This window comes from Eimeria acervulina, genomic scaffold (genome assembly GCF_000499425.1).
Source record: "Eimeria acervulina Houghton genomic scaffold, Eah_scaff443, whole genome shotgun sequence".
Classification (NCBI taxonomy): Eukaryota; Apicomplexa; class Conoidasida; order Eucoccidiorida; family Eimeriidae; genus Eimeria; species Eimeria acervulina.
This window is the reverse complement of record NW_013549803.1, coordinates 1-12270: the sequence shown is the minus strand read 5'-3', so window position 1 is coordinate 12270 and position 12270 is coordinate 1. Positions and strand designations below refer to the sequence as shown.

Here is a 12270-nt window from a genome sequence, read left to right as displayed (position 1 = left end):
CAGCAGCAGCAGCAGCAGCAGCAGTAACAGCAGCAGCAGCAGCAGAGCTGCGAAAACGGCAACTCGCTTTGCTAGGAATTTACAGAGGAGGATCCATCGAAGAGCAGCAAAAATAAATATCGCAGGGAGCAGCAGCAGCAGCAGCTGCTGCTGCTGCTGCAACTGCTGCAGCAGCAGCACAAGCAGCAGCAGCATTCGCAATGGCTACAGCAGTAACAGGTGCTGCAGCTGCGGCGGCAGCTCCTGCTGCAGCAGCAGTAATTAAATCGATTTTCTTTTATTGAGGTCGCTTCACCTGCCAAACAACTGCAGCAGCAACAGCAGCAGCTGCAGCAGCAGCAGCGGCACATGCAGCAGCCAACGGAACTACCGAGTGGTGCGCTCTGGTGTATCTCAAAACTCTGCATTTTATTGTTTAATATATTTATTTTATATTTATTTATTACGCGTTTATTGTTCGTAGGTTCGTCAGCAAAAAACAAAAAGCAGCAGCAGCAGCAGCAGCAGTAGCGGCAGTAGCAGCAGCAAAAAGCATCTGTAGAGTATGATAGCTGCATTTTGGGTTACTTAGTAGGTTCGATGAGGCAGCAGCAGCTGCTGCTGCGGCTGTTGCTGCTGCCGCTATAGGAACAGCAGCTGCAGCACTAGCTGCAGCAGCAGCAGCAGCAAGGGGCATGGATAGACTGGGAAGGTTAAGCATTTGCTGCTTTTGCTGCTGCTGCTACAACTGTAGCCTTCGCGTCCTTTGCTGCTGCTTCTGCTACTTTCGCTGCTGCTGCTTGAGTTGTTCTGGTTACCGCTGCTGCTGCTGCTGTCGTTGCTGCTGCTGTCGTTGCTGCTGCTGCTGCTGCTGCTGCTGCTGCTGCTGTTGCTGCTGCTGCTGCTGCTGCTGCGAAGTTTTGTTAGGCGCCGGGTAAACTTTTGCTATGCTGAATTCCCTTCACCTCCAGCACTATCTGCTGCTGTCTGTGGGCTGCTGCTGCTGCAGCTATGTTAGTGCTGCTGCCGCTGTTGCTGCTGCTGCTGCTGCCGCTGCTGCTGGATGGCTTTAGGGTTTGCTGCAGCCTAAATGCTGCAATTTGCTGCAGCAGAATTTTCTTCATAAGCGAAGAGCGTCTTTTTAACTCCACAAGATATCTCTTGTATAAACTTAGCAGCATCTGGAAACCAACAAAAAACCCGAGTTTAGGGTTTAGGGTTTAGGGTTTAGGGTTTAGGGTTTAGGGTTTAGGGTTTACCTGCCAGACTTTCTCTCGCGATGGAGGCAAAGGGTTTGGGAACTCCATAAACCTCCTTTTTATTTCTTGCCTTAGTCTTTTAAATGTCTCTTGCTGAGATTCTTCTTTGCCCTACAAACCCCAAACCCTAAACCCTAAACCCTAAACCCTAAACCTCCGCGCTTGTGCAGTTTTATCTCAATCAACCCAACCGAAAGTACACCGAAAGAACTGCTGCATTAAATCGCACTGGAGAAGCTAAGGTTTAAAGTTTAGGGTTTAGGGTTTTGGGTCGTTCAAGGCTGATTAGGGTTTAGGGTTTAGGGTTTGCCTTTCTTTTGCTTCTTTGCTCGCTGGCCAGATCAAAGTCGTTTGCTGCCTTCGCTTCCTGAAATTCCTCCAAAACTTTTAAAACATCATCCGCTTCAGCGTAAAGAGCATCATCATCTGCATCCTGGCCTGGTGTACATACACCCCAAACCCTAAACCCTAAACCCTAAACAACCCTAAACAACCCTAAACCCTATATCCGAAGGAAAATTCCTGTACTTCCTCTCCACAGCACTCAGCTTAAATCAAAGCGCCAACAACGAGGGCTCCTTCAACGTGGGACCCCAAACGTTTAGGGTTTAGGGTTTAGGGTTTAGGGTTTAGGGTTTAGGGTTTAGGGTTTAGGGTTTGACCTTTATAGAAGAGATCAATGAGGACAAAGAGGTCTTGTTTTGTCTCCACTCCAATTATTTCTAACAAATGCAAAATCTGCAAAAAGTTGCGGTGCTCCTCCGGCAGCGAATCGGGCAGATCTCGATGCTGAACGCACAAGGGTTTAGGGTTTAGGGTTTAGGGTTTAGGGTTTAGGGTCTAGGGTTTAGGGCTTAGGGTTTAGGGTTTGGGGCTTGACTTGTTGGGCTCTGAAGCGAAGCGCGTACACTTTAAATTTACCGCAGTTCCTAAACCCTGTATTTTCGTATTTTAAACCCTAAACCCTAAACCCTAAACCCTAAACCCTAAACCCTAAACCCTAAACCCTAAACCCTTACATGAGCGTCTAGAAGAAAACCGCATGTTTTTAGAATAAGAAGAAGCACTGCTTTAATTTTTGTCGGAGGAAATGATGCATCACTGCTGTTTGTGTTGCTGCTGTTTCTGTTGCTGCTGCTGCTGCTGCTGCATAATCGTTGCTGCAGCATGAAGCTATCAGTTGTTTTCCTGCTGCTGCTGCTAGGCTTCACCCCGCTGCTGCAGCTGAGTCGTTCTTTTAAATGTAAATCTTCATCAAAGTCTAAACACAATTCTTTGTTTATTTCTTCGCTTTCTTCTTTAGGGTATTCGTAAACCAGCCCTAAATACTTTTTATGAATTAACGAATCAGCAGACGATACCCGACTCACCAACTCCATTATCTAAACGCAACAAACCCTAAACCCTAAACCCTAAACCCTAAACCCTAAACCCTAAGCCCTAAGCCCTATGTCTTTATTTGGGATCCAACGCGTGAACGGCGAATTCGTATGCATCTGTTTCAAGTACTTTGAAGAAGGTTTGCTGTGACCCAAGGGTTTAGGGTTTAGGGTTTAGTGGCTAGGGATTAGCGATTAGGGTTTAGGGTTTAGTGGTTAGGGTTTAGGGTTTAGCTTTTAGGGTATAGCCTTTAGGGTTTAGGGTTTAGTGGTTAGGGGTTAGGGTTTAGGGTTTGCCGCCTAGGGTTTCGGATTTTCACAGTATCGTTTAGGGCCTATCTAGGGTTTAGGGTTTAGGGTTTAGGGATTAGGGTTTAGGGTTTGACTTGTCTCTCTTCATGGGCCCAGAGTTGTTTAAAGAGGGTTTGATGACTCTTTCGTTCTTCATCAAAACCCCTTTGAAGTTTTTCGTGTTGCTTCCACAGTCGTCTGCATTCTGTGCTAGCCTGGACGTTTTCTAATCTAAACACAAACCCTAAACCCTAAACCCTAAACCCTAAACCCTAAACCTTAATCCACCTGCTGAGAGCCGCCGAACGCTGCACGCGTGCCCTTCGCACGACAAGCGAAACGCATCCTAAACCCTAAACCCTAAACCCCAAACCCGCAGCCCAAAGGCTTGTGCCTAATGGACCAAAGTGAAGGAAGGCCACCAAAATCAATTAGGGTTTAGGGTTTAGGGTTTAGGGTTTCCGTTTTTGTGTCTGGAATTTACAAGGTTTTAGGGTTTAGGGTTTCCTGATTCGTGTCTGGAGCTTAAAATTTAGGGTTTAGGGTTTAGGGTTTAGGGTTTACAGGTATTTTTTGCTGACGTCTCTAAACTTCGCAGCTATATCTGTCAGAGCCTCTCTGCACTGATTAAGTTTAAACCTCTGAGCGCTGAAGGCTACAGCATTTGTCGTTGTTTTCTCTGTAAGAAGCAGAACGCTGAAAGTTAATTGCTCTTGTCGCAGCTGAAAAGCAGCTAGAAGAGACTCGAGGTGTAGCTCCAATTCCTAAACAAAATTATAAACACAATATATATATATATATATATATATTAACCCTAAACCCTAAACCCTAAACCCTAATGTCTATATTTACTCAGCACAAACGAAAAAAACATATTACCGTTTACTCACCTGGAGAGCTTAGAAGTAGGGGGTTTAGGGTTTACGCTCTTTAGATTTTAGGGTTTAGGGTTTAGGGTTTAGGGTTTAGGGTACCTCGATATGTTGATTGTGTTGAGCTTTGATATCTGACGCATTCTGCTGACTCCGCAGTCTTTCTTCTGTCATTTTGTCGGTCCATTTGTTTCTTCGTTTGTCTCTTTCTTCAATAATTTCATGTTCCTCCTGAAAACAGCTGTTTAGGGTTTAGGGTTTAGGGTTAGTGGTTTAGGGTTTATGGGCTCGGGCTTCACGGGATTTGCCGCACAGGGCTGAGACTTTAGTTGTTTGGGGTTTAGGGTTTAGGGTTTAGGGTTTAACCAATGCGAGTTAGTAGATATGGCTTGAGTTTCCCTTTGAGGCCTAATCTTGGAGGAGCCTAGGGTTTAGGGTTTAGGGTTTAGGGTTTAGGGTTTAGGGTTTAGGGTTTTAAAGCTGCAGGCTACCAGATTCTTCCGCTTTTCGAATAACTCGTCGATTTCTTTTCTAAATGCGTCCTGCAAACATAAAGAGGCACCCCCAGTGTTTAGGGTTTAGGGTTTAGGGTTTAGGGTTTAGGGGGTTAAGGGTTTAGGGTTTAGGGTTTAGGGTCAATCACCAGCACTTGCTTCCTCTGCTCAAGCATCACTTGTTCGAGTCGCAGAAGCTCGACTGCAAACGGTACAGAAAGCTAAACCCTAAACCCTAAACCCTAAACCCTAAACCCTAATGTGTACAGTTGAGCCTTTGCATTTGCTGGATCCGGCAGGCGATGCATTAGGAGGTTTTAAATAAGAGCTGCGGTGTAGGGTTTAGGGTTTAGGGTTTAATGTCTGGGGTTTACTGTCTGCTTGCTGCCTGAGGGCGTCATACTCCGCATTCATTGGGTTTAGGGTTGAGGGTTTAGGGTTTAGGGTTTAGGGTTTACTGTCTGCTTGCTGCCTGAGGGCGTCATACTCCGCATTCATTAGAGCCGCCGTCGCCTTCAACTCTTCTTTTTGCTCGCTTATGCCTTTATGCAGCAGCTCGAAACAGCAAAACCCTAAACCCTAAACCCTAAACCCTGCAGGTTGAATTCTAAACCCTAATCTTACCTTGCTTATTAAAACTGCTAAACTTTACACTCTGCGGAGGGGCAGCGAAGGTGAATGCGCACTAAACTGCTGCTGCTATTTAGGGTTTATAGATTAAAGGGTTTAGAGCTAGGGTTTAGGGTTTAGGGTTTAGGGTTTAGGGTTTACAATCAACAAATCTTTGATCTTTGCGTTTAGCATCCTCAATAAACATCGCTTGTTCTCCCAATTTGAGGTTTTTTAATTCTTGTAGTAATTTTTCTTCTAAGTTTACTGATTTTAAAATGCTGTCGAGCTGCTGCAGCTGCTGCAGCTGCTGCTGCTGCTTCGGCACTTGCTGCTGCTGCAGCCCCTGCTCTCCTTCATGTTCCCCCTGCTGCTGCTGCTGCTGTTGCTGCTGCTGCTGCTGCTGCTGCTGCTGCTTAGAAGCAGCTGTGGATTTTGTATCGAGCAACAGGTTGGGGAGAGCTGCCAAGCGACTGCTCTGCAGAAAGAAGACGCCTAAACCCTAAACCCTAAACCCCCCTTAACCTTAAACCCTAAACCCTAGACGCTAAACCCAACGTAGCAATAATTCTGTAGTACAAAGCTTTAGATAGATCGCTCCTGTAAGCAGAGGTAAAGCCCTTAGCCTCAGATTCCTAAACCCTAAACCCTAAACCCTAAACCCTGTCTGTTTAATAGAAACCCGTAGTCCAACCTGTAGAGCCCTCTGGTGTTGAATGCTTTTATTGACAGTCGCCTCCGCCTCTTGCCTCTCTGATCAGAGCAAAACCCTAAACCCTAAACCCTAAACCACAAAACCCTCGTGTGCGCTTCGGACGGAAACCACCTTTAGGGTTTAGGTTGTCGAGTTAACGTTCGGGTTTGAGGAAGAGTAGAGCCTTGGAAAAGGTTTAGGGTTTAGGGTTTAGGGTTTATGGGTGGACTTCTTGCCCTTGTTTTTGATGTCTTCTTCTTCTTGCAGTTCTTGTCTGCGTCTTTGTGCGTTTTGTTTTATTGCATCAATTTGCTTACAATATTTATCTTTAATTTTGTCTAATTCTTTTATACTTCTCTCTATTTCTTTTTCTATGGTTCCAACTGCTGCTGTTGCTGCTGCTTCACCATCGAAGCTTTCGGGCTGTTCTTCGCGCTGCTCCGCCGCTGCAGATGCTGAGGTGTACGTACACCCCAAACGCAGCAAAAACAACTTAAACCCTAAACCCTAAACCCTAAACCCCTAGCACGTGCGTGTGTCTACACTTTTGTCTCAGTGTGAATCTTGAGTTGCAAGATAAGACTCGCATTGCGACCAAAGGTGTAGCCAACAGCTTCAAACCCTAAACCCTAAACCACTGTATGCGCACGAATATGAGGCGTTTTAGGGTTTAGGGTTTAGGGTTTAGGGTTTAGGGTTTACAGGCATTTTGGGCCTCTTTAATGCGCTGCTCCGCCCTTTTCCTTCTCTCTAAAATCCGTCGAAGTTTTTCTTTGTTTATATTGCTGGGAGCTGCAAAGAGAGCAAGGTTGTTGCTGTCTTTTTGTTCAGTGCTGCTCGTAGCGGCTTCTGTCTCTTCCTTTGACCCACTGCCATCTGCTGCTGCTGCTGCTGTTCCCGTTGACGCTGCGTCTTCTGCTGCTGCTGCTGCTGCTTGTTCTGTGGGCGCTGCTTTTTCAGCTGCTGCTTTTTCTGTTCTTGCTGCTGCTGCTGGTGCTGGTGTTGGAGTTTCCGTTGGTGGTGGTGGTGCTGCTGCTGCTCCTGTTGCTGTTGCTGCAGCTACTGTTTCTGCTGCTGCTGCAGGTGCAGCAGATGCAGCGGAGGTTGCCTCCGCTGCTGCTGTTTCTGAGGCCACCATCTGCAGGTCTGAAATGCCTGCAATTGGGGTGTATAGACAACGGAATACTTCCTCGATATGGTAAGGAGTTCGCTTGCTAAATATATTACTTCTTTTTGCGCTGAGTCATTTCGTTTAAAGGGGCTTAACTGTCTTACGCGGGTATTCAAAACAAATTCAAGAAACGCTGCGTTGGCGGGCGGCTAACGAAAAACACCAAGAGAAAATAAATCCCTGCACATCATTTTCCTATTTCGTTTCCGTTTTATTTGAAGAAAGAAGGGGAAAAAGGTATTTATATTGTAGTTGCTTTTTCATGGTTTTCTGCTCTCTTCTGTGCCTTGGGGCTTCCGGCTACGCACCGAGGCGACCCTGGAACTGAACGAGGGAAATCTGCTATTAACTGAAAATAAACAAGAGGCTTGTTTTATTCTAACAAAAACCACAAGGAAAAGGATTAAAAGCCTCCCAAGTTTCGTTGGTTTCCTCTTCCTTTTCTCTGTTTGGTGTTAAGAAGCTGCGAGCAGACCACAAGAAGGCTGAATTGCAAACCGGTGGATCGACTTGAAATTCGGTGTTCAACAACTGCTTTTTGATTATGAAACAAACAAATAAGCCCTTATTCATTAAATGAATAAGGTTTAGTTGTGATTAAATAGTATTTTTTCATAAAGATCTACATTCAGAATGGTGAATGCAGGTCGCAGCTGCAGTTTTCGCATACCAAATGCGAGTACTTCGGTCAGTTGGTTGTACACCTCAAAAGATGAGCATTCATCATACATGGAGCTTTAAGCTGATCAACACTGAAACAAAGTATATAATAAATATAATTGTTTGCAATAAATATGTAATTACTTCTTTTTTCCAGGGCGTCTCTATGAAGAAAACCCTTTCAATTTATCGCCTCTCTGTCGGCCGTGGGGCCCCTCGCATCGTTGCGTACGTTGCTGCGTTTTGATTCGAGACATCTGCTGATTTCATGAAAAGTTTAAAATTTTTATGCTTTTAAATGCTTATTATTGATTTTAGTTTTTATTTTTGATGAACTTTGGTACAAATTTATCGCTGAGGCTGTTCATTTCTCCAACATCTTCGGGTATTCAACTTGCATCGGCGTTCCCGTTGCGGGGAGTTTCTTTCCTGTTTTTTATCATTATTTGTTTCTTTTTTGCTTTATTCTTTTTGTTATTTGAATAATATTTGATTTCATTCCATACCGCTCGCCTTTAGCTGTTCTTTATGGTCGTTATTCCCCTCCAGCTGCAAATTCAATAATGTCTACTTTTGGAACATCTCTGCGCGTTTCAACCTTTGGGGAGTCCCATGGTGCTGCAGTGGGCTGTATAATTGATGGGTTACCAGGAGGCCTTCCTTTTTGCTTATCTTGTGTGCAGCGGGAGCTGCAGCGGCGTCGTTCTCCTGCAGGTTTCTGCAGCACCAGCAGATCAGAAGAAGACCGCTGTCAGGTTTTAAGTGGTGTAGAGAACAACTTCACTCTGGGCACCCCTATTGCTCTTCTTATTCCGAATAAAGACGTGCGAAAAGAGGATTACCGCAATATCGGCGCAGGAGGAACTGCTGCTGCTGTTGCTGCTGCTGCTGCTGCTGCTGCTGCACCTGCTGCTGCTGCTGCTGGAGGTCATTTGCAATGCATTCCAAGGCCGGGTCATGCAGATTTAACATATTTATTGAAGTATGGAATTGGCAGCAGCAGCGGCGGTGGTCGCAGCAGCGCCCGTGAGACAGCAGCACGTGTTGCTGCTGCAGCAGCAGTTGAAGCTTCTTTCCTTCGTTTTGCAGGCTCGCAAGTTATTGCTTTTGTATTATCTGTTGGCCCCCATCGTTTGCCTAAAGAAGTAGAAGAAGAATTCATCAAGCAGCCACCAACAAGAGAAAGAATTGAGCGAGAAGGATGCATACACCTGAACTTGCAGCAAAATACTCTAATAGACTGTAATGGCGCGGTATATTCGGGTGTATCTGCAGCTACGCTGCTGCTTCTTGAAGAGGAAGCAAACAAAAACAAACAAAACAAAACAAATCAATACAATATACACACAAGATGCCCTCACGCACCAACTGCAGTATCTATAGCTCGCTATCTCCTTCAGGTGAACATAGAAATTATTTTCTATATTATTTGTATTTAAGATATGCATTTTAATAACATTCTTCTGTTTGTCTAGCAAATAAATCATAATAGTTTAGTAGTATTGTTAAAACCCTCAACAAAAACATACATAATACCAGCAGGAAGGCTTCCATTCAAGGTTTAGGGTTTAGGGTTTAGGGTTTAGGGTTTAGGGTTTATTCAAGCTGCTGTTTTTCGGGGTTTTAGAGCTGTTTTGGGGTTTTGCGCTTAAAGCAGCTGTCTTTGCCTTTTTGTTTAGGGTTTATGAAAAACAGATGTTTAGGGTTTAGGGTTTAGGGTTTATTCCAACAGACGTATAAGGAGGGATTAGGGTTTAGGGTTTAGGGTTTAGTTGCATTCGTCTTTTAAATGAGTTGTTTTTAATTAATATTTCTTTGCCCTTTAAATAAAAATAAAAATATAATTATTATTACTATCATTTACTTTATTTATCAATAAGTAAATAAATATTTTATTCTTATTTTATTTATTTATTTATTTGTTTCTACTTGCATTTTAACTTATTTTCAGGTTAAGACAGAAGAAGACTCTACTGGAGGTTGCGTTTGCTGTGTAGTTCAAAACCCCCCAAAAGGAATTGGCAGGTCGAGGGTTTAGGGTTTAGGGTTTAGGGTTAAGGCCTAAGGGTTTGTTAATGCAGCTATTTATGATTAGGGTTTAACGCTTATAAAAGCAGCTGCCTTTGCTTGGGGTTTAGGGTTTATGATTAGGGTTTAGGGTTGAAGCTTTGGGTTTAGGGTTTATTAAAGCACCTGCTTATGTTTAGGGTCTGTGATTTACGATTAGGGTTTAGGGTTTAATATGCAGCTTGCGGTTTAGGGTTTATTCCACAGCTGTTTACGACAAGGGTTTAGGGTTTGTAAAGCAACTGTTCATGAGGGTATAAGAAGCAGAAGCAGGGTTTAGGGTTTAGGGTTTGGGGTTTAGGGTTTAGGGTTTAGGGTTTAGGGTTTGTGTGCAGGAGAGCCTGTCTTCGATAAGCTTCCTGCTGTGCTGGCGCATGCGATGTTCTCCATTCCAGCTGTCAAGGGTTTTGAGGTAAACCCTAAACCCTAAACCCTAAACCCTAAACCCTTATTTTTGTGGGTTTGTACTTGTTGGTTGTTGGTTGAAATAATAATATATTTAAATAGACATTTTTTTGCTTTTCTAAGTAAATATTTTTTATATTATTTGTGAACAAACGCTTAACAAACAAAACTATAAAAACATCAATATAATTACTTTATTAATAAAATATATTATATATATATATATATATATTGGCTGACAGCACTCTTCTCCTTGTCTTTTGTTTATAATTTTTTTTCAAAATAAAAATATATATTTTATAAATGAAGATATTTATAGTGATGTTTTTATGGTTTTGTTTGTTAGACGTTTGTTCATCTAGCATTCGTTTTATTTGTTTATTTTTTTAGGGTTTGTTTATTTGTTTTGTTTATAAATTTTCTCACCAATGAGTTATTTATTTTATTATTTATTTGATTTCTATGTATTAATTAATTTAGTTAATTAATTAATTTATTTATTTGTTTGTTTTATTTGTTTATTTATTTATTTTTATGTTTAGATAGGAAAGGGATTCGAAGCTGCAAAAATGAGAGGAAGTGCACACAACGACATCTTCATAAACAAAGACAAACAAAAACATCAAATAGCAGCAGCAACAGGAGAAGCAGCAGCAGCAGCAGCAGAAGCAGCAGCAGCAGAAGCAGCAGCAGCAACAGATAAAGTAGCAGAAGCAGCAACAGCAGCAGCACCGGCTACAGCAACAGAAGAAGCAGCAGCAGCAACAGCAGCAGCAGCAACAGCAGCAGCAGCAGGAGAGGCCAGCAGCAGCAGCAAATCTGCTGTTGATGATTCTATGGATTGCCCTTGCTGCTGCGCTGCTGCAGCAGCAAGGGCAGATGAGGCAGTTGCTGCTCTCAGCAGCAACACACAAATAATACAAAATAATAAACAAAGCATCGGCAATAAACAAAAACAAATAATTAAATATCTTAAACAATCAAAACGAGCAGCAGAAAATTTACAAACAAAAACAAATAACGCTGGAGGCACCCTCGGAGGCATCAGCACAGGTGAAGATTAAAATATAATAAAATATAAATATATGCAAAGCTATTGAAATAAATAAATATAAATATTTAATTAATTAGTTAATTAATTATTTAATTAATTAATTAATTAATTAATTAATTAGTTATTAATTTATTTATTTATTTTCATGTTCAAACATTTACTTTCGCGTTGCAAACAAACAAACGAACAAAACAAAATAAATAAAGTCAATACAATAAATTAAATTAAATTAAATTAACTATATATTTAATTAAATAGATTAAATTAAATAAATAAATATTAATTAATTAATTTATTTATTTATATTCAGGCTCAAACATTTACTTTCGCGTTGCCTTTAAGCCGCCCTCTTCGATTTCTTCGCTGCAGCAGACTGCAAATCTTTTAGGTGAAGTGCATGCATTACAAATTAAAGGTAATATAATATATAAATATAAATATAAATATAAATATATATAATATATTATATATAATATAAATATAAATAAATAAATGCTTATTAGAAAGACTTTCTATCACACCTGTTTGCGTCTTTCTATGCAATTATTTGTGTATTTGTTTATCTGTCTATCTACGTATCTGTTTATCTTTACTATAAATATATATATATATATATATGTATATATATATATATATATATATTTGTTTCGGCATATATTGTATATATATGCATGCCTATATTTATCTCTATTGTTTTATGCATAATACATATATATAATATATAATATATATTATATATATTATATATATGTGCACGGCTCTATAACAAAGTATAAACCAAAAATAAATCTGTTATTGCATTTGTAGTGGCATTACGCAATCTTCTCTTTAAATTTTAGGGTTTAGGGTTTAGGGTCTAGGGTTTAGGGTTTAGGGTTTAGGGTTTAGGGTTTAGGGTCTAGGGTTTAGGGTTTAGGGTTTAGGGTTTAGGGTTTAGGGTTTAGGGTTTTGTATGCAGGGCGCCACGACCCGTGCGTTGTCTCGCGTGCAGTGCCGGTGGTGGAGGCTATGACGATTTTGGTTTGTTTGCTTTTATTTAAATATTATTTAATTTATTATAATTTAATTTAATTTAATTTAAATAATATTTATTATTAATGTTAGTAGATATAATTTTTAGAGGTAATACGACTAATTTAATTCATCAATGCAAATAAAAATAAATATATTTATATTTATCTAAATAATATTATGTCTCATGCAGTATAATTAAATAATAAATAAATTTGTATTTATATATAACACATAAATATATTTAAATGCCTCAGAGTATATATACATTGATATTTGTGCGGTTATATACAATAAATATATATATATATATATATATATATAT

At 40.9% G+C, this 12270-nt stretch overlaps 2 protein-coding genes across 2 annotated transcripts; one reads left to right on the top strand and one right to left on the bottom strand.

Moving 5' to 3' along the window:
* Nucleotides 1-1530: 1530 nt before the first annotated feature.
* Nucleotides 1531-6715, bottom strand: EAH_00038710 (hypothetical protein, conserved; the record flags this gene model as incomplete). The annotated part of the gene is made up of 10 exons (XM_013395432.1): nucleotides 1531-1676; nucleotides 2609-2620; nucleotides 3051-3139; nucleotides 3473-3672; nucleotides 4424-4476; nucleotides 4733-4816; nucleotides 5046-5361; nucleotides 5578-5632; nucleotides 5891-6032; nucleotides 6280-6715. The coding sequence occupies 10 exons, from the start codon at nucleotides 6713-6715 to the stop codon at nucleotides 1531-1533; spliced, it is 1533 nt and encodes a 510-aa protein (XP_013250886.1).
* Nucleotides 6716-7971: 1256 nt separating this feature from the next.
* On the top strand, nucleotides 7972-11946 carry EAH_00038700 (chorismate synthase, putative; the record flags this gene model as incomplete). Its single annotated transcript, XM_013395431.1, has 4 exons — nucleotides 7972-8434; nucleotides 9811-9887; nucleotides 10423-10767; nucleotides 11893-11946. The coding sequence occupies 4 exons, from the start codon at nucleotides 7972-7974 to the stop codon at nucleotides 11944-11946; spliced, it is 939 nt and encodes a 312-aa protein (XP_013250885.1).
* Between the last annotated feature and the right edge of the window lie 324 nt (nucleotides 11947-12270).